Source organism: Vanessa atalanta, chromosome 6, assembly GCF_905147765.1.
Source record: "Vanessa atalanta chromosome 6, ilVanAtal1.2, whole genome shotgun sequence".
In the NCBI taxonomy this organism is placed as follows: Eukaryota; Metazoa; Arthropoda; class Insecta; order Lepidoptera; family Nymphalidae; genus Vanessa; species Vanessa atalanta.
The window spans coordinates 8389681-8414129 of NC_061876.1; the positions used below are offsets into that span (position 1 = coordinate 8389681).

Consider the following 24449-nt stretch of genomic DNA (forward strand, 5'->3'; position numbering starts at 1 on the left):
GGTTGAGCTCGTTATTTCGACATTATCTAAGCACAATTCGAGCTCCACCAAATAAAAACACAGTAAATATCCCGTTTTAAATACTTGTAGTAATAAAAAAACCATGTTAATTTAAAATTTTAAGAGTATTGTCACCAATAGCTATTAAAATATCAGCGCCCAGTTTAAAATATCATCCTTGATTGGCAACTAAGTTCTAACGTTTACAAATACCTAGATTTAATTACATTAGTTAACTTACTAATGAAAAATCTATACAATGTTTAAACAAATAAGTCCATAGCACGTACGCTGAAAGCTATTTTAACATTAATTCAATCGAAGTGAAGATATTCAATTCAAAGGGCTATAACGGAATAGCAGTGAATGTTAAGGAACAATGTGAATACCGCCATTGCGCATGCGCTGCGGGCTTCAATAGATCGCGTGTGGCCGAATTGTAATTTTAAATGTGAAATATATTGCTTCTTACATTGTATAATTGAGAGATTAAAATTTACTTACAAATACTTACCGCTTACGTACTTGTAAAAGAGATCTTACCTACGTATTTTGTGAAAGAGTCTGATTCACGCGGCGTAATTTTTGTTTTTTGGAATGAGTTTGTATAAAATTTTATATCAAAAGTTCCAATATTGTACATTGTTTAAGTAGGCTTTCTTTATTTTTTGTTTCCTACTCTTATTGCTGTTCTAAAACAATGCATATTATACAATATGTGCAAATGAAACAACTTGATTGTCTGAGGAGTGAACGAATATTTTTTATGATCACACGCAAGACCGATTTAACCATGTCGGGGTTCCTAGGCAAGGAACATTTCGGGATCAGTTTTTCCCTTTCTAACTTCCTATAATATATTCAAGTTTTACCAAAACTAAATTTTATGAATACGATGTTTAATTTTTATACTACGAGGGTACGGCATTACCAAATTCGAATGGGGAAATATTTGGATTCTACAAATTCATTAACATTGGTACAATACAAAACTCTTTAAGGCTTTTTTCCTAATTTGTCAGCTTTCGTTAGCCTAGGGGCTGTTATATAGTAATCACAAGAATAAAGTAAAGTAAATATAAATATAGACTGTAAGTAAAAATATATTTTATATCTGTAAGTACTAAATAGGCGTGTAATATTAATCTTTGAGCTCTCTCCGTAGTACCAAACACGTAGTGGCGAGCGCAACATTCCTAACTTTACCGATAGCTTGCACCAATACAGAAGACAGAATACTAAATAAATTACATACAAACGTGGTAACATTACAATTTACAATCATTTACGGTTTTCAGTGGTTACTCCTTTATGCACGTAATAAAATAAAGTGCTAAAGTAAAAGAACGAACGCAAACCATCTCGCTTAGATATCTAAAAGTACATTCAACGCTTCCTTAAGTGAAGATCAAGTGGCCATCCATGACACATACAAAATGCAGAGAAAATTCATGGGTACCACATTGACTTACTCAAGAGTGCTTGTAGTGTCTCTATATATATATGTAACTAAATTGCCATTTGAATATCGCCTTTATAACTATTGATGTAAGGATCACTTAGGTTAAAGTATTGTGAGGAGGTGAATACACTTCACTTCGAATTTAAACCTTATTTGTATGAACTTAAGGATTAAACTTAAATCTTCGTAGATTAGGTTTAAGAGGAAGGGGGAAATGTTGGAGGTTGAAGTCACTTTAAGTCGTTAGGTTATATTGAGAAGGAAAATAGTTAAAATATTATATTAGACTAGAACGTATTTCAGAAGTAGATTTTTATTCCGGTATTTCAAACAAGATTCCTTCATGCATTTTTTTATAAAATAAAATATACATTTGATTGAATATTTCAAACTCTAATTTTAAGTTTAAAAATATTATTACACCTTTTTGTTATTTTTATTTAATCGGTAGACTATCTATGTTTTTAATCTAGTCTAGATACATGTTTTTCTATAACACCTAGGTATAAACATATGTAAAGGATAACTTATGTGTACCTATGCTTAGGTACCGCTGATAATCAAATTATATACTTACATACACATAGCTAAAAGGTTTAATGTACGTTCCTTTTACGAAGAAGCTGCGAAGAAATGATTTTTGGTAATAATGCCTTAAGGATACACTAGTAAGGTCTGAAATTCTACGACATGTAAAAACTGTTTTTTTTCGCACATAATATCTTGAGCAAGTTTATTTGCCACAGATATAATAAAGTTTAGAGAGCGATTTTGATAATTTGTTTAAAAAAATCAATTATTTAATTGACTGCACTTCTGTTCATAATCAATGATATTATTAACATGATTACATATCGCTGATAACAATAAAGAAAGTTAAGCTATTTCTAGTTAAATCCGTTAACTAATTGAGAATGAACGTCTCTGGCGTAAAACATATTGAACATTTTAAGAAATATTATTCATAACAGTGATCATCTGAATTAATGTTTTTTCATCGAACGTTTGATTATTCTTAATTCTAAATTTCACAATTTTATCCTTCAGCTCGAGTTAAATAAACACAAATTAAGTGGTATTTGGATTCATAAGTCACTCAATACAAGACATGTAATTACGCTCATACTGAAGTCCTCCCGGACGAAGTTTGCCGTAAGCGCAAGAAATGATGCACAAGTACATATATGCGAAAAATGATATCCCGCTCATAAGTAAATAGGACGACAATACGATATATGCAATCATATACAAGAACAATAGTTTAACGTGCTCTCCTAACTGCTAACATTCTAATTCTAGTTTATTATTAATCAGAATTTGATGAGAGTCAATTTAATACAGTTTTAATGCAGCCATTAAGCAAATTTTAAGCTAGCCACCAAACCAATAAGGCAGGCATAGTTATTGTACAGCATAAAAGTGTGTAAATCCCACTATTGGGCTAATGCTTCCTCTCTCTTTGAGAAGAAGGTTTAGAGCATAATCCATCACGCTGCTCTAATGCGGGTTGGTTGGTGTATCTAACACATTTGGTAGATTTGTTATTGAAATTAGACACATGCTGCTTTTCTAACGATGTTTTCCTTCACCGCTGATCGACAGATGACTTATAAACACAAATTAAGTACATGAAAATTCAGTGGTGCTTGCCTGGGTTAAGATTGCCTAGGTTGCCGTAATCATCGGTTTAGATGCACGCGTTCTCTTGAACTGTACAGCATATTACTAAAAGAATGTTAGAAATAAACGAATACGAGAGCGTACTCAGTAGCAGCTTTAGTTTTATTTAAATGATAAGTTACACACATTAGCTAACTACAAGTTATGGTTGTTAAAAACAAACTTATTTTGGTCACTGAAATAAAAAACAATCTATAATTTGTCCTGTCAGAAATATAACAATACATAAATTAGATACTTATTTATGTTACTTTTTTTTTTGGTTAAGTCACAACCTTCTATTTTTAATCTGTTTAGCCTTTTGCAGCCTGCTATAATAGCTTAAATTAATATGAATCCAAATATTTTGCGTATTCATTTTTAAATTTTGGTCTTTTTAATGTCATTGTTAATGGGACGGACAAAAGGGCAACCTGATGTTAATTGGTCAAAACCACCCATAGTCATTGGCACTGTAAGAGATATTAATTGGCTTACTCACCTTTCAACCCGGACCACAACAAAACTAAGTATTGCTGTTTGGCGCCAAATACCGATAAGTGGGTGGTATCTACCTAGATGGGCTTGCGCGAAGCCTTACCATGGAGTAGTTAGTAGTAAAACAATAAACAATTGTGTGATAAAACGACTTGTATAATAACGTTGTTATTTGAATAGGTATTTAGGTATAAGTTTGTGTCTAGGAACTACTCATTTATTTCGTACAAGTTCCGTCTGTGGCTTCGTCGTGTAAGGGGTCAGGCAGGTGTCAGGTATCCTATGTTCTTTTGTACCCCTGGCCATGTTTATGTAAAAGTTTATGATGATTGGTTGAGTAATTAGGAAGTGAAATAAAATTACATTTGCATTATTACTGCCTAGATTACCTATTAGTTTCAATTCCAATATGGGAAAGTTACAACATACATATATTGAAGTTCCGAATAAATTTGATTTTAAATTTCAACTTCGTTTCATTTATTAATAAAATAAAATAAAATAACAGACAAATTATTTGTAGATAACTAATATATTTTCTTAGTAAAAAAACACCCTTAAACTCATACTAATAAAGAACAATTCGGTTTTACTTTACATATGCAGACAATATCAGCACTAAAAAAAATCATGTAAATTTACTTCTTCATAGATTTTAAAATCTTCATTTTACAAGTAGGTATACAACTATTACATGGTGATCGGAAGCTATAAAGCTGTATATTAGTATTTAAGGTGAGTGAAGTAGTAATTATTATCACGAGGGAACTGACTTAGGTGACCATTACACGTTCAATATAGCATTATTTCAATCCGTGACCTTCGTATGATTGGTCTCAAATTGACCGTATAATATGAAGGAATTAAAAAGTCGAATCACAAATGATCTCAATTAGATTAAGACTAGTGTTTGTATTCGTAATAGCGATCTGTCAATCCCGCGTTTGTGTGCCTTTAGTGGGGTTTGTTGAAGAGGTTGACGTTAATCACTTTTGTGTAATATTTTCTATCAATTTTTTTCACCAATATTTTCACCTTCCTCCAAGAAGTCTTAGGGTCGAACTAATACCAAACTGAACCCGACATGACAGGGAATAGTAACTTTAAAGATATGGCTGGATTTTTTTTAATATCAGGGTTTATTATAATATCAATATTTATAAACAGAGATGTCTAATTGTCCCTTTATTTATTACGAACACTTTCGAACAAACACACACACAATTTATTTTTCCAATTTCTTATAAGATACAGTCGTACGTTGTAGGATATTTTCTACAAATTTTTGATGGAGTATTGACAATTAAAATGTTTTGCCATCTCTAAACATTCTTTGTCATGTCTTTATCAGTAGCCAATTTCTTCATCGTCTTAATAGTAACGAATCTTTATAATATAAATTTATGATATAGTTATATCTATAATTTACACACGAGAGTGTTAAAATACTTTCGTTTAAGTTATTAACATTATTATAGCTATTTTACTTACTTGTCATACGATTTGAAATGGATTTTGTCCTGTGACGTGTGATATTTACTACAGCTTTGTGTGTGTGTCTGACATTTATTATGAGATCATTTAATTCTCGTTTTATTATAAACGTATTTATTTGTGTATTTTAATATATTAATTTAAATATGTGATATATTGTAACTAAACTTTATATTCGTGAACGTCACGTGCTTGAAATACGTTTATTTAAAAGGTAATAGGTACCTAATCTGATGGTCAAACCATTTGTCATTTTATTAGAAATCTGTCTTTGATCGTGTAGTATGTGTGATATATATTCGTATCTATCATAAACACGTGATACGTGTTAGTCGATGATACGCTCCGGCGTCGTTCACTTCCGCTACTTCCGCCGGTCATTTGTGTCGCCGGTCGCCGCCCAATCTAAACTCTCTGTATCAATGAATCTTGATAACGTTTCACAGATACATCTCTATCGATTCAAATAGTATCTATGTAATATATTTATTTTCTCTTTAGTTTATTTTATATAAAGAAAGTAGACTAGATGTGCTTACCATGGCCGATAGGCAATGGGTTCTACACAACATCGTCAAACTATCAAAATAACTATATAAATAACTATCTAAGGTATGGTATTCGTGGTGTTTGCAAGACATTAATAATACCTTAAGCAAAGTGACTATCTGTATCTTACTATGCATGTGCGACATATGTAATATTCTTTTGACCGATTTTGGTCACTGTGGTCAAATTAAATGGGAATTAGCTCTGCGCTGAAGATTTTATTGTACACAAGTGTTTTCGCAAGCAAATGGGCCACCTGATGGTAACTGGTCACTTCTACTCATGGACGATGGCGCTGTCAGAAATATTAACCATTCCTTATATCGCCAATGTGCAACCAACCTTGGGTACCAAGATGTTATGTTCCTTGTCAGGTACAAGTAGTAACACTGGCTCACTCACTCTTCAAACCGGAACACAATAATACCGGGTAGGTGCTGCTGTTCGGCGGTAGAGTATCTTATGACTGGATGGTACCTAGCTATCGGTAGCTGGACGGTCTAGCACAAAGCCCTACCGACAGTTCAATTCGTACTCAAATCTCGTTTAAAAAAATACCTATTTACTTTCATAAGGGTTCTGCATATGAAACATCATCATAACTCGATTCCCTTTGCCTCGCCGCCCACTCGCGCTGTAATTTTACATCTCAGCGTGAATTTCGTGTTCAAATTAAAATGTTTATTGCGTTAAGCGGAGTTCGCACGGTCGAGCCCCGGGCGTTTTATTTCGTTATCCCGGACACGCCCATTTCTTATCCCCCCACACCCCGGACACCTAGTGTTTTACTACTTTACGGACTGGATGGCTCCCCTGTCTAATGTCGCTATAATGCTCCGCGACTGTTATTTCCGTTTTAATATTAATAGGATATTCGACCTTATATGGACGTAAAAAGGGATGTTATGCTGTAATTGTGATTGTGGATCCCCGTGTTATGCGTGTCATAAAACTATTAGCCGCTTAAGCTATTCTTAAAGCGTCGACATTTCTCTTGGATACATTTAGCGGTTCGATGTATTTTTTGGGGTGCGGAAGGGCGCTATCCCATTTTTTTTTTTAATTCAGGTGGAGTTTTACCTTTGTTGTGTTATTATCTACCTATTATTTGGTTGTGTTTTTTATTTTTTGTGTGGAGTATTTTACTTTATTATCTTTAGCACCTTGTTGGCGGGTAAATGAGGTTAGAAGCGAAATAATGTCGTAGATGTCGAAAAAACAGATGTCCTTTTACTGGAAGTAACTGATAGGTAGATAGAGGATGAATAAGTGGATAGCAACCTATTACTAGTCATTAAATAAAGATAGAAAAAATAAAGTATAGGTAAGTAGATTACTAGGTCTACTAGGTCCTAATTTAAGTAGGTATCTAGGTAATAGGTAACTACATAGGTAGGTACTTACCAGCCAAAAAAGAAAAAAGAAAAAAATTGTGGTCGAAAGTATTAATCTCTTCTTACCTAGTTACATTATTTATTTTATTAACCACAATTTATATTTTAACACCATTTTCATACAAAAGTAAACCAATTCGCATTAAAAATTAAAGTAACAACTTTATTACACAGAAAAGCTGATTCTATGACCCTAGCACAGAGAAGGTTAATATCTACCTATTCACATTGAAATCAAGAAATCTTAAAAATATATACTTACACAAATCTAAAATGTACCTAAGTAGGTACCTATAGCCGCTTCAGACATATACTTAGAGCAAAGTAGGCAATAATCGAGGTCTTATCGACAATTTGAAACAAAAAAGTTTATGCAAATCGAGGGAGCCGAAATAAAATGGAGTCGCGCGTGCGATCGATATACGTGGCGACCTTGTGGGCGGGGCTCGTCGTAGGCGGGGCTCAATAAGAGGCTGGGATTGGTTCGAGCCGCCCACCCCCGCCCCCCACGTAGCGCGCTCGCCCGCACTCGTAAACGTATGCTCGCGCGCCGCGACGAGAGACGTCATGTCGACGCGCCTCCGAGTGACAATAGTTATCGTGTAGAGGCATTTTGTTTGGGTTTTATTGAAATGTGCGTTTAGTGGACAATGATTACCGATATGTACGCGCCGCTGCCGGCGCCTCCGAACAAAAATATCGTAAGTTACATTACATTTATACAATATTCAATACTAAAATGTTTACAACTACTCTTTAAAATAATAAATTATATTTCATTTATAAATGAACTTACTTGAATATATACAAACCTATAAGTTTTTATTTAGGTCCTTATTGAATATCTATCTTATTTAATGTACTCTTTATTTCGATGGTTTGACACAATCAGATGTTTCAAAAACATATGATCTTTGTTATGATCAAAATTTATATTAGAAATTATCAATATTCTGATAATTTGTTTAACGACTGCACATTAGACATATCATTTGAATATCCAACTAACTAAAATAGACAAAATTAAAAATATATTCCTTTTAAATTATTTATTATTAGATACCTGCAAAAATATTGAAGTTTAACATGATTTGACACAGATTTATAGGATTAAGCTTGAATATAGGAAATATGTATAACCTTCTTAGATATAAATATTATTATGTTTAATAGTTCTATTTTTAAATAAGTGGTTGGGTATAGGTAAAGGTAGCATATACATAGCTTTAGTTTCATTCCGTCGGTAGGTAGTTTTCATAAGTCATAAAATATGTACATTGGAACTTGAATACTTGGATGCACATATAGTTACTCTATTTGATAGATTCCGGTAGGTATAAACTGAGTGTTAACAAGATTAGTACATACCTACATATTTAAAAAATCGGGTATTATAGGATTATTTTTGAAAATGCGCTGTACATTTAAACTATCTAAAATTATACCTATCTAGGTACCTATATTTTAATAAAATAACCTATTAACTCCTATTCAATATTAAAAATGTAGATAATGTAATCAATCATAAAAGACACTTTTGTTACAAAATAAAAACTAACTTATCTATTTCTTTTTTGGTTGCAATAGGTATAATCATCAAAATAAATTGCACAAAACTAGGCTGTAGGTGCATTTTTGTGGTTTTTTTTTTAATAATCTTTTTAGTTATTGGAAAATTGTCTGGGTTGAGTGAAATTGAGTTTAGAATGAAACAAAGAAGTCATCACCACATTAAGCAGACATGAGTTACGAACAAAAAAAAAATCATCCTGTCAAAATTATTAAAATATCTGACACATAGGTACGATGCATGAGGTGTCTAGTTAAATGTCAACAGATTTGAAAATAGAATCCAGCACGTCAATCAGCAGAAAGTGGCATATTAGCGATTGTTCCCACCCTATCCGTCTTCCCTCGACAAAATATTTGTCACCGTTAAAAGAACTTTTTAAAGTACAGTCAGCCAGAAAATTCATATTCTTACCTAATATTGTTTTAATAGAGCACTTTCGCTTTAAGTTTGAAGGATATTATATACCTACTTTATTAGGTAGTAATGATTTAAATATTCTCTATGTATTCTCTAGGTAGTCTTGGGTTATAACTTTATACCTTAACCTTTTATTATTATTATAGTCTTAATTATAAAGAAAAACGATTGATGTGTGAGAGAGAAATGTCTCTCCCTTCACTTTCTCACTAGAGAACAATATGTTACTATTTTATCTTTGCCCTTTGCATATTTTTTTGTACAATCCTTCCCGTAATTTCCGTTATAGTGTATTGATTAGAATAATCTAAAAAATGACATAAAATTGCAGGGTTTGTAGTATTGTCATTCATTTTACTTTAATGCAAACAATGCCTAAAATTCGTACACCTTCCTGAAGTCAATAACGATGATGTATAATGATTGATGTAGCGAAATTGATGTAAAATTATCAATCAATTATAAATTTGATTCGTGAGATTGAGTGTGATTTTTATAAATCGAACGAAGCGAAGATTTGCAATTAATTGACAATATTGCCGATTCTCTTGAACCCTACACATAAGAAAGATATAGCAATTTTTTTAAAAAAAATGTCACAATAAGATTAATTTCCTCAAACGTCCTGTGTCTATTTGGTATCGATAGGTGGGCGAGCCAATGGGCCACCTGATAGTAAGTGGTCACCACCACCCATAGACAATGGCGCTGTTAGAAATATTAACCATTCCTTACATCACCAAGTATACCTATATAAAAAGTATCGTGACGGTAGAAGTCATACACTACTCTCCTAGCTTTGCCTAGCTCTCGTTCGCCACGTGTGGTGATTTGATTTTTAATAATAATAATATATATTTGAATAGAAATCCCTTGTTGTTGCTGACTGTATCAATTGGATATCAATTTCTATTTGAAAGTCAGTATGCGGTTATTAGATTTATGAAGCGTTGAAACGTAGAACAATACGGTATTGTTCCAACGATTTACAATTGAAAGTTATCTTTATATAACATTATTACAAATTTATTTGATAATTTCACGAACAATGAATGAACTTTATTATCGTGATCGATTTGCATAGATTTATCACTTTCTTGAATACGGGTTTATTTATTCATTTGATATTATTATTCGGAATATATTATTACCTACCTACCTATATAACAATTGTAGGATTTTAAAAAATATCGGCGGTATGTGTTCGAACGTTCGAAAATATTTAAATAAATAAAAAAAAAGTTGCCTTTAGGACGTCAAATATCAGACACACACACACACACACATATACATACTACCATACCTACTACATTGGATTAATACGTAGATATGCCTAATAATCTGAATAATGCTCACATAAATAGTAAGATCTCTCGCAAGACTTTAGTAAAAAAAATAACAAAGATGTAGAGTCTTAGAGGATTCTTATATCGGTCAAACGTGTTCGTTTTGTCACGTGCAATGATTATAGAAATTAGATATCCTTCTTATCTTTTTCTTGCGAAGTGCGAAGCCGGGCATGGTCGCTAGTACTGAATATGTGGGACATATGTTGCACATAAACAATTAAAACCCACTAAGCAAAAAACACGACAATAGACTAATTAATTCTTCAAATACCACTAACATAGTCTTAAGAATATCACAGAAGTGCCGCTAACATTAAATAGTTCTAATAAAATCAACACAGAGTTAAGAATAACATTCGTGAATCGATGAGGACACATCGATACATCAAATCCATTATGCGTGTCTAATAGATTTTTTTAGCTCTGGCCCATTCACAGCGCTCACAGCGTGGAGCCCCGTCAATGGCCATTGTGGCATTGAGCCGAACCGACAGACAAACTTTTATTTGTAATGCCCCTAAATGGCTGTTGTCGGGATTAAGGTGCTTGATGCATTGTCATTTCCAAGTGCTAGAAATGGACAAATCCGATGTGGTACAGTTACCTTTATATTAGCTTAAAATGGCACAAAGGTTTTACGAGATCTGTCACTTTTGATAGGAGAGATACTTTTGTTGCTGAGATTAAACACTTTAAACGGAGATTACGGTCATTTTGAGTGTTTACGTTCGATGCACTTTAAAATTATTTTTAAAAATGTTAGGTTATACTTTATTTATTTTATATTAAAATTGTTATACCTAGTTATTTAATTGTCATAGTAGGTAGGTATAGTCTAGGCCATCGTGGCTGAATCAGGTACATATGGACCTTTAATCTATCAAGAAATCTAGTGTCCTACCTAAAATAAATAATCTAAACTTTAAAAATTGAAGCTCTTTCGACCTTATAGATTTGGAGAGGCCGCACAATGCTTACCTGAAGGTGTTTTATTAAGTTTAGATTTCCACACTTACTTTATTCAAAGGCTAACGAACTATCTGTACGGGAACTATTTAATATCACAAAACAATAGTAAGTAGATACCTTAAGAGTACTCTAGCCCTTTGATAAGAAAAGAACTGGCAGTCCCATTCCTATAGTTTTCAATAAGACCAGGACTTACACTAAGCTTAATATGAAATAAAAAAGATTTAAGAATATATTTACTGTTGCATATTCGATTTAATTGAATATGTACACACACATGCATACACATACACTCACTTACATATTTATAAAGTTTTTATTATATTTAATTTAATAAATATATTTTAATTTTATCATTACTACGTTAAACAAAAAACAACGCCTATCTATATCGTAAAGTATTGGACAAATAGTAACTTCCGTCATACAGTTTATTCGAGATTGAGATTAAGGACAAAGACAAAATATTACTGGTTACTTAAATAAAATTAGCTTTATAAAAAAAAACAATGTTTTTAGTTCTCGTTTATGTAAGCAAAAGAAAATTATCTTAGGTACTTTAAGTGTGATCTCATAACTTCACCATCAACTCAAATCCACTCAAATCAACAACAAAGTGCCTTTACTAAGTAGGTAGGTATATAAATACGATTTATTGGACAATAAAAGTAATATTAAATCGTGAACGAATTAGGCGCCTGGATTTCCAAACTCTCATCACAGTAAATCCTTGCCACCTCAATGAAGGATTGTTCAAAGAATATACTAAAAAATAAACGAGATGTTGACAGTCAATATAAAAAGAAAGCAAAGAAATCACTAACACTTCATCCGAAATGATCTAATTAAAATATTTGTCTCATGAAGCAATTATGAAAATAATAAATCCGTTCCGAGGACGGTAGCGACGGCACCCCACCATATATCTTTTTTATCGCCGCAACGACGTGTTTAACCCGTTCATTGACAAAAGGTATTTAAATTAAGCTGTCGAGGAAATTATATTTACTGCTCAACGACATACCGACCAACCGTTAAATGCTCACGTGATTTCTGTTACGCTTTTAGATTTGTCGGTAATATTTGAAATTGGAACGTATTCGATTTCGTTTTCAATTTCATACGATTTTTAATCTGTTAATCTTGAAACTTAGGTATATTATAAGGGATGTAGGTATATAGGTACTTAATTATACCATTATTTAAGTGACAAAATTCTAGGTTTTTGTATGATATAGGTTTATTCGGACAAGCGAATGGATCAACTGATGGTAAGTCGTCACCACCGCATAGACAATGCGCAATCAACCTTGGGAAGTAAGATAACGGAACACAACAATACCTACTGGCTATTGCCGTTTGGCGTTAGAATATCTGATGAGTCACCCACTCATCAGATATTCTAACGCCAGTAGGTACATACTCAGAAGGGCTAGCACAAAGTGTAACCTCTAACTTTAGCCAATACTAATAACTCATTAATTAGAAAGATGTTACTTTGTTTTGACTAGTAAAATCAGATTATAATGATGTTAAAATGTAGATAAAACAAAGCTAAGCCGTTAATAAAATGTTTTTCAAGTCAGTAAAGATAAATGAAGTGTTAATTAAATCTTCCCGAAGTTATTTATGCTAGCATCCGTCAACGAAACGTCTGTCGCGCGACAAATTTAACAATGCGAGTGAGACACAATACGCAGAAAAAACATTCGATAATGACGTGCGAATCTGTCAAGATAATGTGTTTTACGAAATTTATCGAGCAACTCGAACTCCTTTTGGTGGAAATAATTTTACACCCAATTTCGCCTGAGATATCATTCAATTAACATTTTAAGGTTCCGTAGTAAAGCTTACTACATAATTCTAATGACAAATGGGTATATTATTTATTTCATTTAAACAAACAGTCAATATTTTTGTTAATTGAAATATTTTAATAATCTGTACGAGCAGCCTAGCGATGTAAATGTCGCAGATTTGACCACATGAACTACATTGGATAAAAAAAATATAAGTAAAAACTACTATCGGTAATATTCTACAAAAACAGCGAATTGTAATAAAGTACTTAATACTTAATAATAAATGACTTCGGGAAATATATTGTACCTACCAAGCTCTCATTCAATGTGTAGATAGGTATGTACCTATATGTGTGTGTTGTGTATTTATGACGAATGTATTTGGTATATAGCCGTATATTATCATGCCGTGTGTTCCCATGTTTTATGGTTATATTCAATTACCACGTATCATCTGGGTGGTCCGATACGAAGTCACTCAATTTATTCAAACTTCGTAAAACATGTAACAACTTCATACTTCCATTACAGGTAAAATATAGGTTTCGGACTCATTTTAACGAAATAATGTGCTTTCTGTTTCTTTTGTACATACATATGTATGTATTGAAAGGAGAGAGACAAAACTTAGTTTACTTTTGCGTTTAAAAAACATTTCTTAAATTGAAATAATATACCAAAATTCATTTAATATCGTACCAGCAAAACCAAACAGTTCCAAACAGTTCAGTCCTGCTTGCTTATTGATATCAATTTACATTTCGATCAGTTGACCGGTACAAAAGTTAAAATGCTGCAACGCAATCTAATAACGAATTACAAAGAGGAAAAATATACAACAAAAAATATTATTATAAGTATACTTAGATCGATCTGACCCTTGTCGTACAGAACACCTCACCAAAGATTCTTATTCAATTAATACCTTAGAAACGCATAGGGAACAATCATAAAAGTATTCATTTTTATTTATATAGATAGGTACATAAAGCCGACCACACACTACCATACCTACCTACTTATTTCTAGACATACTTCATGACAGTCGGCGTAACGTTGATTACATGTGAACTTTCCAGGTTCCTTATTATTGTGTTACAAAGGTTATTAATTTTTAATTCACAATTATTCCTTTCAAACAAGCATCTTTCATAATTTGCCTTGTTTAATTTACTTAACTATCACTAACAAAAAACGATGAAAGAAAATGTATATTATGTTCAAGCCATTTAAAAGTCTGCATACTTCGTTATAATGTGAAGTATAGATTATAACAATTTCAAATACATACAAAAATGACTTGTATCACAGTGTGTTAAGTGTGAATATCGCTTGAATGTATAATATTGTATTGTAGGGCTATAGAATGGATATTGTAATTTATTCAGGACATGTCTATTGCGGTTTTAAAGCGTAAAAACAGCTCAAACAGCTTGACCATAGGGACGCTACGGTTTCCTGCCCTCGCCACAAATGACCTTTTAAAATACCCGGCTATACATATTAATGACTCATGAATCGATGATATTGATGGCAAATTGTGTCATATAATTATTAAGATTGGAAACAGCTGACTGCTTCAACAGTGAAAGGTGCTGGATATAATATCACCATTAGCATACTAAATAATGATTGTTACACACGTCAAGTAAATGACATGAAATTTAACGTACTTAGATAATGACTTAAGTATCCTTATTTTCCAAAAATATGCTATTTCTTATTGATGACTTTATTTTGTGACGTCATTTAGTATCATTTAAGTTAAACATTCTATAATATCTGGACATGCGTCATGCTTTTCCTATTTTGACTTCGTTCTGAAAGATTTTTATGTTGTATACAAATATAAGTTTATTTTTGTTCATGACAGATATAAACACACAACGTATTGAACATATCTGGGCTTATAAGCATGGTTTTTTAAAAAACAATATTTATATTTTTTGACATATTTTAAGCTGTTAAAATTACATTAATGTATAAATAATAAAAAATATTCTTATGCTATTAATTTAAGAATCAAACTTAGATATCACAAGGGTTGTACTGCAAATCTGTACTGCAAGGAATAGTTTACTCGAATTCTTACAATTTTCACTCTGTAATAAATTTCTCGAGGTTACAAATGTAAAATATACCCACAAATTACAAAGAAAGTTTTAGCCTGAAATGGTAAATTGTTAAAAATAAATTACTCGATATGCCATTTCTTTTACTTATTGCGAAATTTGAACTGAATCATGTAAGAATTCACTTTGTATCTCACTTTTGAAATGTTGACAAGCGACTTAAAGTGATACACCATTAAGATACGTGTATCCTACAAATTTTAAAATTATTACAGTCAATGTTACATATTATATTTTGATATTTCAAACTCGTGTTCTACGGTGAGATTCGAGTTTCTTTTTACTGAATAGCCTTACTGATTTCTGATTTTTATTTTACCACGATAATAGAGCTCTATTTTGTTGTTTCACGTCAGGTGTGTCAAAAAAATATTGGAAACGAAATTATTTTATTTTATCATTATAATAAAATGGGTGTTTTATGTTTTTCCTTCTCATTGTAGTCATTCGACGATTATAATATAACATTGATGAGTTATATAGGTAGGTGTGATTGTACTTCAACATAGACATTTTATGTAGTTTTTATTTTGTATTATACGAGTGCGAAGCCGGTACCTATCTGGAACTAGATTTATTTGAATTCGCTATTATTTGTGATTATATCTATAGCTAAACGCTCATACAGCTTGTTATATTGGTTGACATTTATGTTGACAACTTGCTCTTAAGTTTCATAGAGTAAAGTTATAAGTACCTTTATACCTACAACTCAAAAATTGAGTGTCTAAGACAAAGAAGTTAGTGTAATCGGTCTAATAGACCCTGAGTTTAGCGCCTATAAAAATATCTTTATCTGAGACACTGAAAATATTATAATAAAAACTTATACCTAAGTTTCCGGTAGAATCATTAAATATACCTCTTATATATAAAGTACTATGTACTTGTTCGACAAGTAGAGCAAATTATATCGTGACATTTATCAATTTAGTTAAAATACGTGTTCCCCTCCTCTTATAACCTGAATTCCTTCAAACGAGGCGTGAAGCGGCATCTTACGGGCTTGCATGGCGAGGGCGACTAGTGCAGTTCATTCCTCCTGACTGTACTGACCATCTTCGCGATTGGGCTTACCATCACGTCGAGTAGAGTCTTATACCCGGTTAATATAAAAAAATAATTATTAAAATAATGTTCTATACCATAATTACTTGTATATAAATATTATTTATATAACTATCGAATTTTCTTCAGGAAATGTAGGTACGTGTGAACGAACTAGCATAATGATACACGGGAGAAAAGCAAGGTGTTACCGCGCCGGTCAATTACACACTAATATGATTCACTGTTTATAATCTGTAGTCAATCATTAGTCTGCGAATAAATACAAAGTTACTTGCGTATGTCGGTATACCGTCATGTTCAACTTAAGTTTTTACTGCTCCATGTCATGAAATATGCAACAACCGTAATTGTATTGCTTACAATTTTAATTTTCTTTCTTTAAAGATACATCCGGAACAAATAAAATGAATTGAGTAACTAAAAAAAATTTTAATACAAATAATGGAGTTTTTATAAGTTTTTTTTTTTTAACTTCACTTAATATTATGTGTGGCCAATCTTTTTTCTCAATCTTAAGTTAATTTCAACCAACCGAATGAGCTGAAATTTTGGTACAGATGACAATTTTTTTTTAAACAGAACATGATATTTTTTTTAAATGAAAATGTATACTACATACTCCATCTGCCAATTTTATAAACTCTGATAAGGTTTTAGCTCCTTAAAGTGCCTGATTCGGTCATCATTAATGTCATCAGAATCGGCTGTAGTCGGCTTCTGTGTTTACAGGTAACTTTTTACTTGTATGGAAAAATAGACCTATAGTCACAATCATAAAAGGCGATAATCGCGTGGCAGGGCTTGTAGGGTATTTGCAACTCATTGCATTAGCCGGGCTTGTTAGTGGCGCGGTGCGGGCAGCGGTAATGAAGGTAAGATGCAAGTCATGAGGGTAGAGGCGCCGCGCCGTCATCGCGCCCTGTCAATACGTGATGCCTCGACAGCGGAGAAGGTTATTTTCAAAGGCGCACCACTAATTAATACCCACTGGTCTATAAAAAGTGAAGGAGCGGTAACTTCTTTGTTCTACTGTCGACGCGATCTACCAATACGGTTGCCTATTTGTATCGATGAAATATGGACGAGGATGTTTAATGGGGGGCTGATGACTATTTATATAATTTTGCTTTTATTTATTTGACCAACGAAATGGTTATTAGGAATAAAAAACGAGATCGAATCCAATATGTAAATGAAAACAAAAACTCTTTATCACTTATATAAGAAAGGATATAAATAATACAATTTTATGACGAGTAAAACCTTTTTTGTTTAACAACCCCGTTTCAAATGTCGCTAACAGTGTCAAGACATCAATTAATTTAGCACGTTGTTCACAAAAGAAAGGCCGAGGCACCCCGCAGGCGCCGCCCGCCGCGTCCCCGTCACTCGAACTAATCTGGCTTATCAAATAACCGTAACGGATTCGATATAAACCATCTAACAGTGACTCGCATCTACAGATATTATCCAACTTTGTTCTATTTCGCAACGCTATCTGCACATTAAAAAAAATAGTTGACGCATTCTTTCAATTTCGTTAGTGTAATATTTTTTTTGGCATGCTTAGGCTTCAGGACAAATGTTTCATTTGATGGTAAGTGGTCACCAATGCCTATAGACATTGACGCCGTAAAAAAAATAACAATTCCTTAAATTGCCAATGCGCCACCAACCTTGGAACTGAGATGTTATACCTCTTGTGCATGATAGGACACACCACTGGGTCAATTAGACCCTCACCCACTGGGTCAATTGACACCGTAGTAGAAGCTACCGTTGAGGACAAGCCCGGGTAAGGAGATATGACTCGAGGCCCGTACCCGGCTTGACCCATGGCCAATCAGGAGTAGCCAACTCTCTGTGCATGTAGTTACTGGCTCACCTTTGATACCGGATAAAACTACTAAGTATTGCTGCGTAGGGTATATGATGCGTGTAGGGTAGTTGTATGTACTCAGACGGGCCTGCATGAAGACCTTCCACCAAGTAAAAACTTAAAATATTTTTTCCATCACATAGTCAATATAACATGTAGATAGTCGTATTATTTTATACCAGCTTAATTATTAGCTATATTTACTAACGTTATGTGGAGTAAAACTGTTCAAAACACCTGACGAATATGTCTACTTTACATCCTTCTATACAGCGGTCGTCGAGCGTGACGTCGATTATTTATTACGAATCCCATTCTATATTATCTATACATACTAGGTATATTATGCATTCTATTATAAAAACATGGACCAAAACTTACATTTAAATTTTAAGTGTCTTTAAAAAAATATTCTAAAAATATTTTTTCATATTGCATTTCCAAATATATTCTTTTAGATATTATTTATCTGTAGTTTAGGACAACTTTAGACTTTTGCCACAACTCTAAAAACTTCAAATAAAAAATTACAATAAAATTATTTATAACCATTTCTGTTTATATATTTGTATTTAGAGGGAAACATTGTAATTTGAAATTGAAATTCAAAAGGGACATAACGTCTGACTACCAGTTACTTATCTTATAATATATCGCCAAATATCAATTCTAGTTTGTAGTAGTTTTGCGCTTGTTGAACAGCCAGTGAACAGGCAAAAGGGATACATACAACATAAGGCCCAAGGTTGGTTGCGAATTGCCGATATACGGGATGGTTTACATTTCTTATATACCAATATCTAAGGATATTAGTCATCACTTACCATCATTGTTATTCGATAAATTAAAAAAGAATCCCCTTTGAAGTGTTAGAGTACATTTATGAGAAACAGTTTTATTTCATCGGTTTATATTTTGCACGGTAAAGTAATAACATTGAAAGGATCTCATAAATCCGCAACAACACCAAACTGTAAAACCATTGCACACGTCCCATTATGTCCATTATAAGTACTATCGGAAATTGCAACTATCAACTGTAGCATCCGGCTTTTAACTGTAAATTTTCCGTTGGCAATTTGTTATTGTGTAAGATTGACGGATTTAAACAAATGGCATTTCCTTCTGTTTGAGCTACTATTAACTTAACTTGCTTGAGTCATAAATCTTACTGACAAACTATAACGAAATTATATAGTTTAGATAAGAATAGAAGAAATTATAAAGTCTGTGTAAATTTCTATTTTCTAATCAAAAAAATAATAATTAGTGCTTACATAGAGGTCATTATTGTTTCTAGTGTTCATTATTTTTAATTTTTATTGATAACAATTATGCTCTTCAATAGGTAACTATTGAGAAAAAAAATCAAACAAAAAAAAGGTTGACGAACAGTGAAGGCACTGAACTCTTTTGCCTTTGCCAATTTATATGTAGGTACATAGTAAAAAAAAAACATTAAAATACTAAGTGTAAACAAATACACTATTTAACAAAACTAACAAATTGACATTTCAAATAAAAACGATCCCAAATCCCAGGATACTTAATATTAGAGGGTCGTAATGGTACCATTAGCTCCCTCCGCAAATATTTTATGCTCCTCTACGACGCAGACAAACCGCCATGAATACTCCACACTTCACTCGAGGGCTTTGAATCGCGCCTGCCATTAATGGTCACAACGTTCACTTTGTTGATCTCTGGAAGGGTCCTTAGTTAACAGATAGTTAATATTTTAAAAAAAATATTTAGCTTACATTGCGAGTTTCTAGGTAATTACGTCTTATGCGCTTATTCACAATTATCTTTTAAGTTAAGTACGACGAACCTATAGCGTTGTGGTATCTGCGGTCAGTTCATTCAGCACGTCCGATGTTACTCATTCATAACTGACCCAAGCCGCAACTTGCCACTCGTAGTAGAATCATTACATACAGTTTAGAACCACTTGCGGTCACAATTAAAGAGCATTTATACTTTAAATGCATCAAAATTAGCTTTAATAACTTTATATAGTTTAGTATTGATTTAATCGAGAGCGTTTGCGATAAGAGTTAGAAACACAAAATGGAAACGAATCTGTTGTACTTAGGTGGTCGCGTGGCTTAGACCGCCCGCTGCGGCCGACACTGCGCTATGCTAATTCAATTGTGTTATGAGAGCGGATAGCGGCGAGCGATACCATCGACTCCGCCCGCATTATCATAATAATGCGCGAGTCACCTCGCAGACGCGCCTTGACGGTGTCGACATGCTCAATATCCGATATACAAACGATACATGACTACAGAATTAAATATGCACCACATGTAAGCAACATCGTATAAACCTTGTTACAGCGAGTCGCCAGAAAATATAGTTTAAGCTTTGAAGCGATCTTGTCGAGTCACGGAGAGGCATCATCTAATCGATTCGCAGAAGTGTGAAAAGTGGCGAAAGCGGTTCTCATGGAGCTTCGCCCGCGGCCACAGCCCCGATACTCACAGTTCTTGTCGACGATTACATTCATCTAGCGGGATGCAAATTGAATTATGGGACTTTTTGTGGCCTTTCATTGTTTAATATCACCGCTTTGTTCTTGCGCCGCTCTGTAAGTACGTGACGATCGAACACTCAGCGCCTTGTAATCGCTCGCTATCTTCTCTAACCCGCGCGCCGCAATTGTTCTGTTGCACTCTTGTTCGTGACGGCAAATTATAGTGTTTTATTTTATTACTTGCCTAATTATTGCTATTGTTACAAAGAACTATGTTCTTCTTTAACCGACTTTATTACGTTATTCGATATCAGAATGTTATATCAATTTCAAACATCGTCTGTCGGACACGTATCAACTTCATCAAAAGACCATTAAAATGAAAAAATATATATATGGATAAAAACAACGTTAATTAAACATGGATAAAAAATTACTACATTTATGAATTTTATATTGTTTGAAGCGAGTATAATTGTTTGAAATTATGAGACATGACTGTGAGACAATTATTCTGTCTATTGATGGGCTTTACAAATCATTATCATTGTCTTTGCCATTTGGTTTGGGCCCTGAAGGCTTTTGAAACAGTAATTCGTCTCAAATTATTTTTTAAAAATGCTTTAATTAAAACAAAACTGTATAAAACACAATTAACTGTACTTAAACATCAATTAAAATAATGAACGTCATATGTTTTATTGTATCGCGTAAAATGTCATGTTAAATTCCTACTTTTGTAGTTGCCATGTTTGTATCGTTGCGGTTTCTTAACATTTTTACGTTGGTAAGTACCTAAATGACAAAGTTGTATCTGATGTTATACAGAATTTAAACGGCATATGTGCAAGTGTAAGACATTAACCGCCATAAATAAGTCGGATCTTACAATAGTGACTGAGATTGCCTCAGGCAACGTGTTCGAAACATTTTATTCGTTTGTTTGTTTGTTACTATCATAAATGGAGCTAATTATTATAATTTCTGTGAAAATTATTGGAATTATCTTGCTACCAAAAAATACGTGAATTTAAATGGAGTTTAACGATCTTTTCTTGGAACTGCAGAGACTCGGCCGAAGGCGATGTCGAACCGCACGCAATGTTGTAAGAATTATTTTGCATCAACCTTGAACTTATCTTTGCTTTTAATATAAGGCCAATCAGTTTTGAATTAAATGCTTTTTATCGTTTTTAATTATTATTGAATTTAAATTTTATTAGAATACAGCAAAAGATAAAAAAATAATCAACATCGTTTCGAAAGGACAGTAAAATTAAAAAAAAATACTGGTACAATTAATTCACGGGCGCAGCAATATTGACTGAACTCTGGACGTTAATAAATAACATTTTAATAAAGTAATCATATCTATCTCATATCTCATAATCTCATAGTTATAATTGCGGATTTATCAATCTTGTTACGTATCATTTCATTTTTTATCGTCAAATTTATATAGTATTGTACTTTTACAACGTAACTAATTCTCGTGAAGAATATCGAGCAATGATATGATGTTACAGAACAAAGAAGTATGGACGGGGATCCCTTGTTTCCATTTCGTCGCTCGTTTTTTACCGAGTGTCAGAACTGGTTTATCAAATTGGTGCTCCTATTATCTGCACTCCGCCGGTGAAGGTCGGCCGACACTTTAGAATTTTGGAGCAGATTCCATCACGCAAAATATTACTAGATATTTTTTGTAGCCGAAAACAAATTCTATAATCATTTTCCTAAAAATTCAAATTGTAATTTAAATATATCAATGACTAAGAAAAACAATAATATGTTAAAAATATAATTGCTTAAACACTATAAATGATACAGGTATACGTTATATGACAGTTACATTAGCTGGAACAAATATTTTTTGTAAACATAGTACAATTTTTAACGTCTGTTAAAACTACTCTGGTGAGTGAAGGCGTGAAACCACGCTAGTTATAATGGTCATTAGACCGCTTCACGCGCCCACATGGCGGTCTCGAATTGTGCCGCAACAAATTATTTATTTAAATGGAAATTATCGACTTGTGACGTCCGCTTTTCACGCGCATGTGTGATTAATTCAAACGACATATGCGTCAGAGGGTCTCGTTTTTGTGTCCGGATTGAAAATGTCACGGTCTATTGACAATGTTCAACTTTGACTTTGTTCTATTCCATTTTTAAATTTGCAAAATTTATTTTCAGATTGGTCGAATATATCCAATAAATATACATTTTTTTAATTAGCTCTACATTTTAAATGGTATAGTCCGTAGGTAGATATCATTACAGTTTATCTTTTCCTTAAAATACCACTAACCATATTATGCAACTATATCAACATTGAATATATTTATTCATTTAATATTTTTCATCAACAGATGTTTTAGATTTAAAGTTGAATACCATTTTGAAAACTACCAGTATATTTTCTTTAAGGCTATAAGACAATTGTCGAAAAAAATTACTAAACTGTCTTATTTATTTACAAAATTGTATTAATTCATTTCATTTTAAATTAATATAAAAAATAGACTTAATAGCCAAATGCAATAGCAGTTCTTAATTATTAAACCGTTGAAAATAAATACCATTCTTAATAATAATCATTGAAATAAATGAAATATTTGAAATAAATATTGTTATCAATTATATTATACTCAACAAATAAACGTAGTAAGTCGTTACAGCGACAGCATTTCACAGTCGGTCGCTCGCGTGTGATGTCGGTTAATGTCGAAATAATGCCTCGCTATCATTATCTTTTACTTAATTCCAAACTACTAGTTTTACAAAGAATCCTGAAATAACAAACCTTAAATAATCTTTTGTTGATTTATAACTTTTTTATTCGTTTCTGAGTATCATTGAGTCATGAAGTGAGTTGTTATATTACTATTAGTTATTTTATTTATATTCATTGTTACCATTTTTATGACACAACTAGGATCTATTTTTGTATGCTTATTATTTTTAAAATTAAGTTTATTCCTTACTATTTTTTCACTTTTTATATGAAAATACATAGTATTTCATCAGAATATTTGCTTTTATGACTACCTTACCCAGGTTAGTGAATAGTTAATTAAAGAAATTCATCTTTATATTTAATACCATTTAGAAATTACTCAAAGAATACTGACCTGTTCACGAATAAAAAACTAATCCCATTATTATATATTCTACATAACTATATAATAAAAAATATTATTATTGAGTATTCCATGAACAGAGATTGTGAAGTGGACTTCTATCATCAAATACAAATAATACAAAGCGTATCTACCACACGATATTCTGGATGGCACATCTAATCAATACATCCCCTTCATGTGTCGAATTACTGGCGACGGAATAGTACCCCTTCCGTCATCCTTGCTCGTAATTAGGCAGTTTATTATAGAAGAGCTTCGAATAATTCCGTAATTTGATGTCATATTCTAATTGGAAACAAAATAATAAGTATTCATATATCCTAAGCAACGTACTTACAATTTAAGTAAGTAATCCGTAATGTTATTAATATTAATTAATAAAATATTATAGCAATGTTTTAAATTATTTTAAGTTTTTATGTGTTTGACATTCGCCATTTATCTGTTTAACATTTTTCAGTATATCTATATAAAATTTGAGTATACGGAAAAACCAACTGATTATATTTTTTTTAATAAATTTATATTTTGTTCGCTTATCCCTTTCCAAAGGATCCCTCCTCCATCGCTATA

General features: G+C 32.5%; 1 protein-coding gene across 5 annotated transcripts in view; it reads left to right on the forward strand.

Moving 5' to 3' along the window:
• The window catches only part of LOC125064645 (transcription factor Sp9), a 77870-nt gene that overhangs the window by 47652 nt on the left and 5769 nt on the right, over positions 1-24449 (forward strand). Inside the window, exon 1 of one of the 5 annotated variants that reach the window (XM_047671802.1) lies at positions 7616-7757. The exons of the other annotated variants lie outside the window; for them this stretch is intronic. Coding sequence (XP_047527758.1) covers positions 7707-7757 — 51 coding nt within the window. The 5' untranslated portion in view covers positions 7616-7706. Of the gene's footprint in view, positions 1-7615; positions 7758-24449 lie in introns of those variants that run through there. 5 annotated transcript variants of the gene reach the window in all.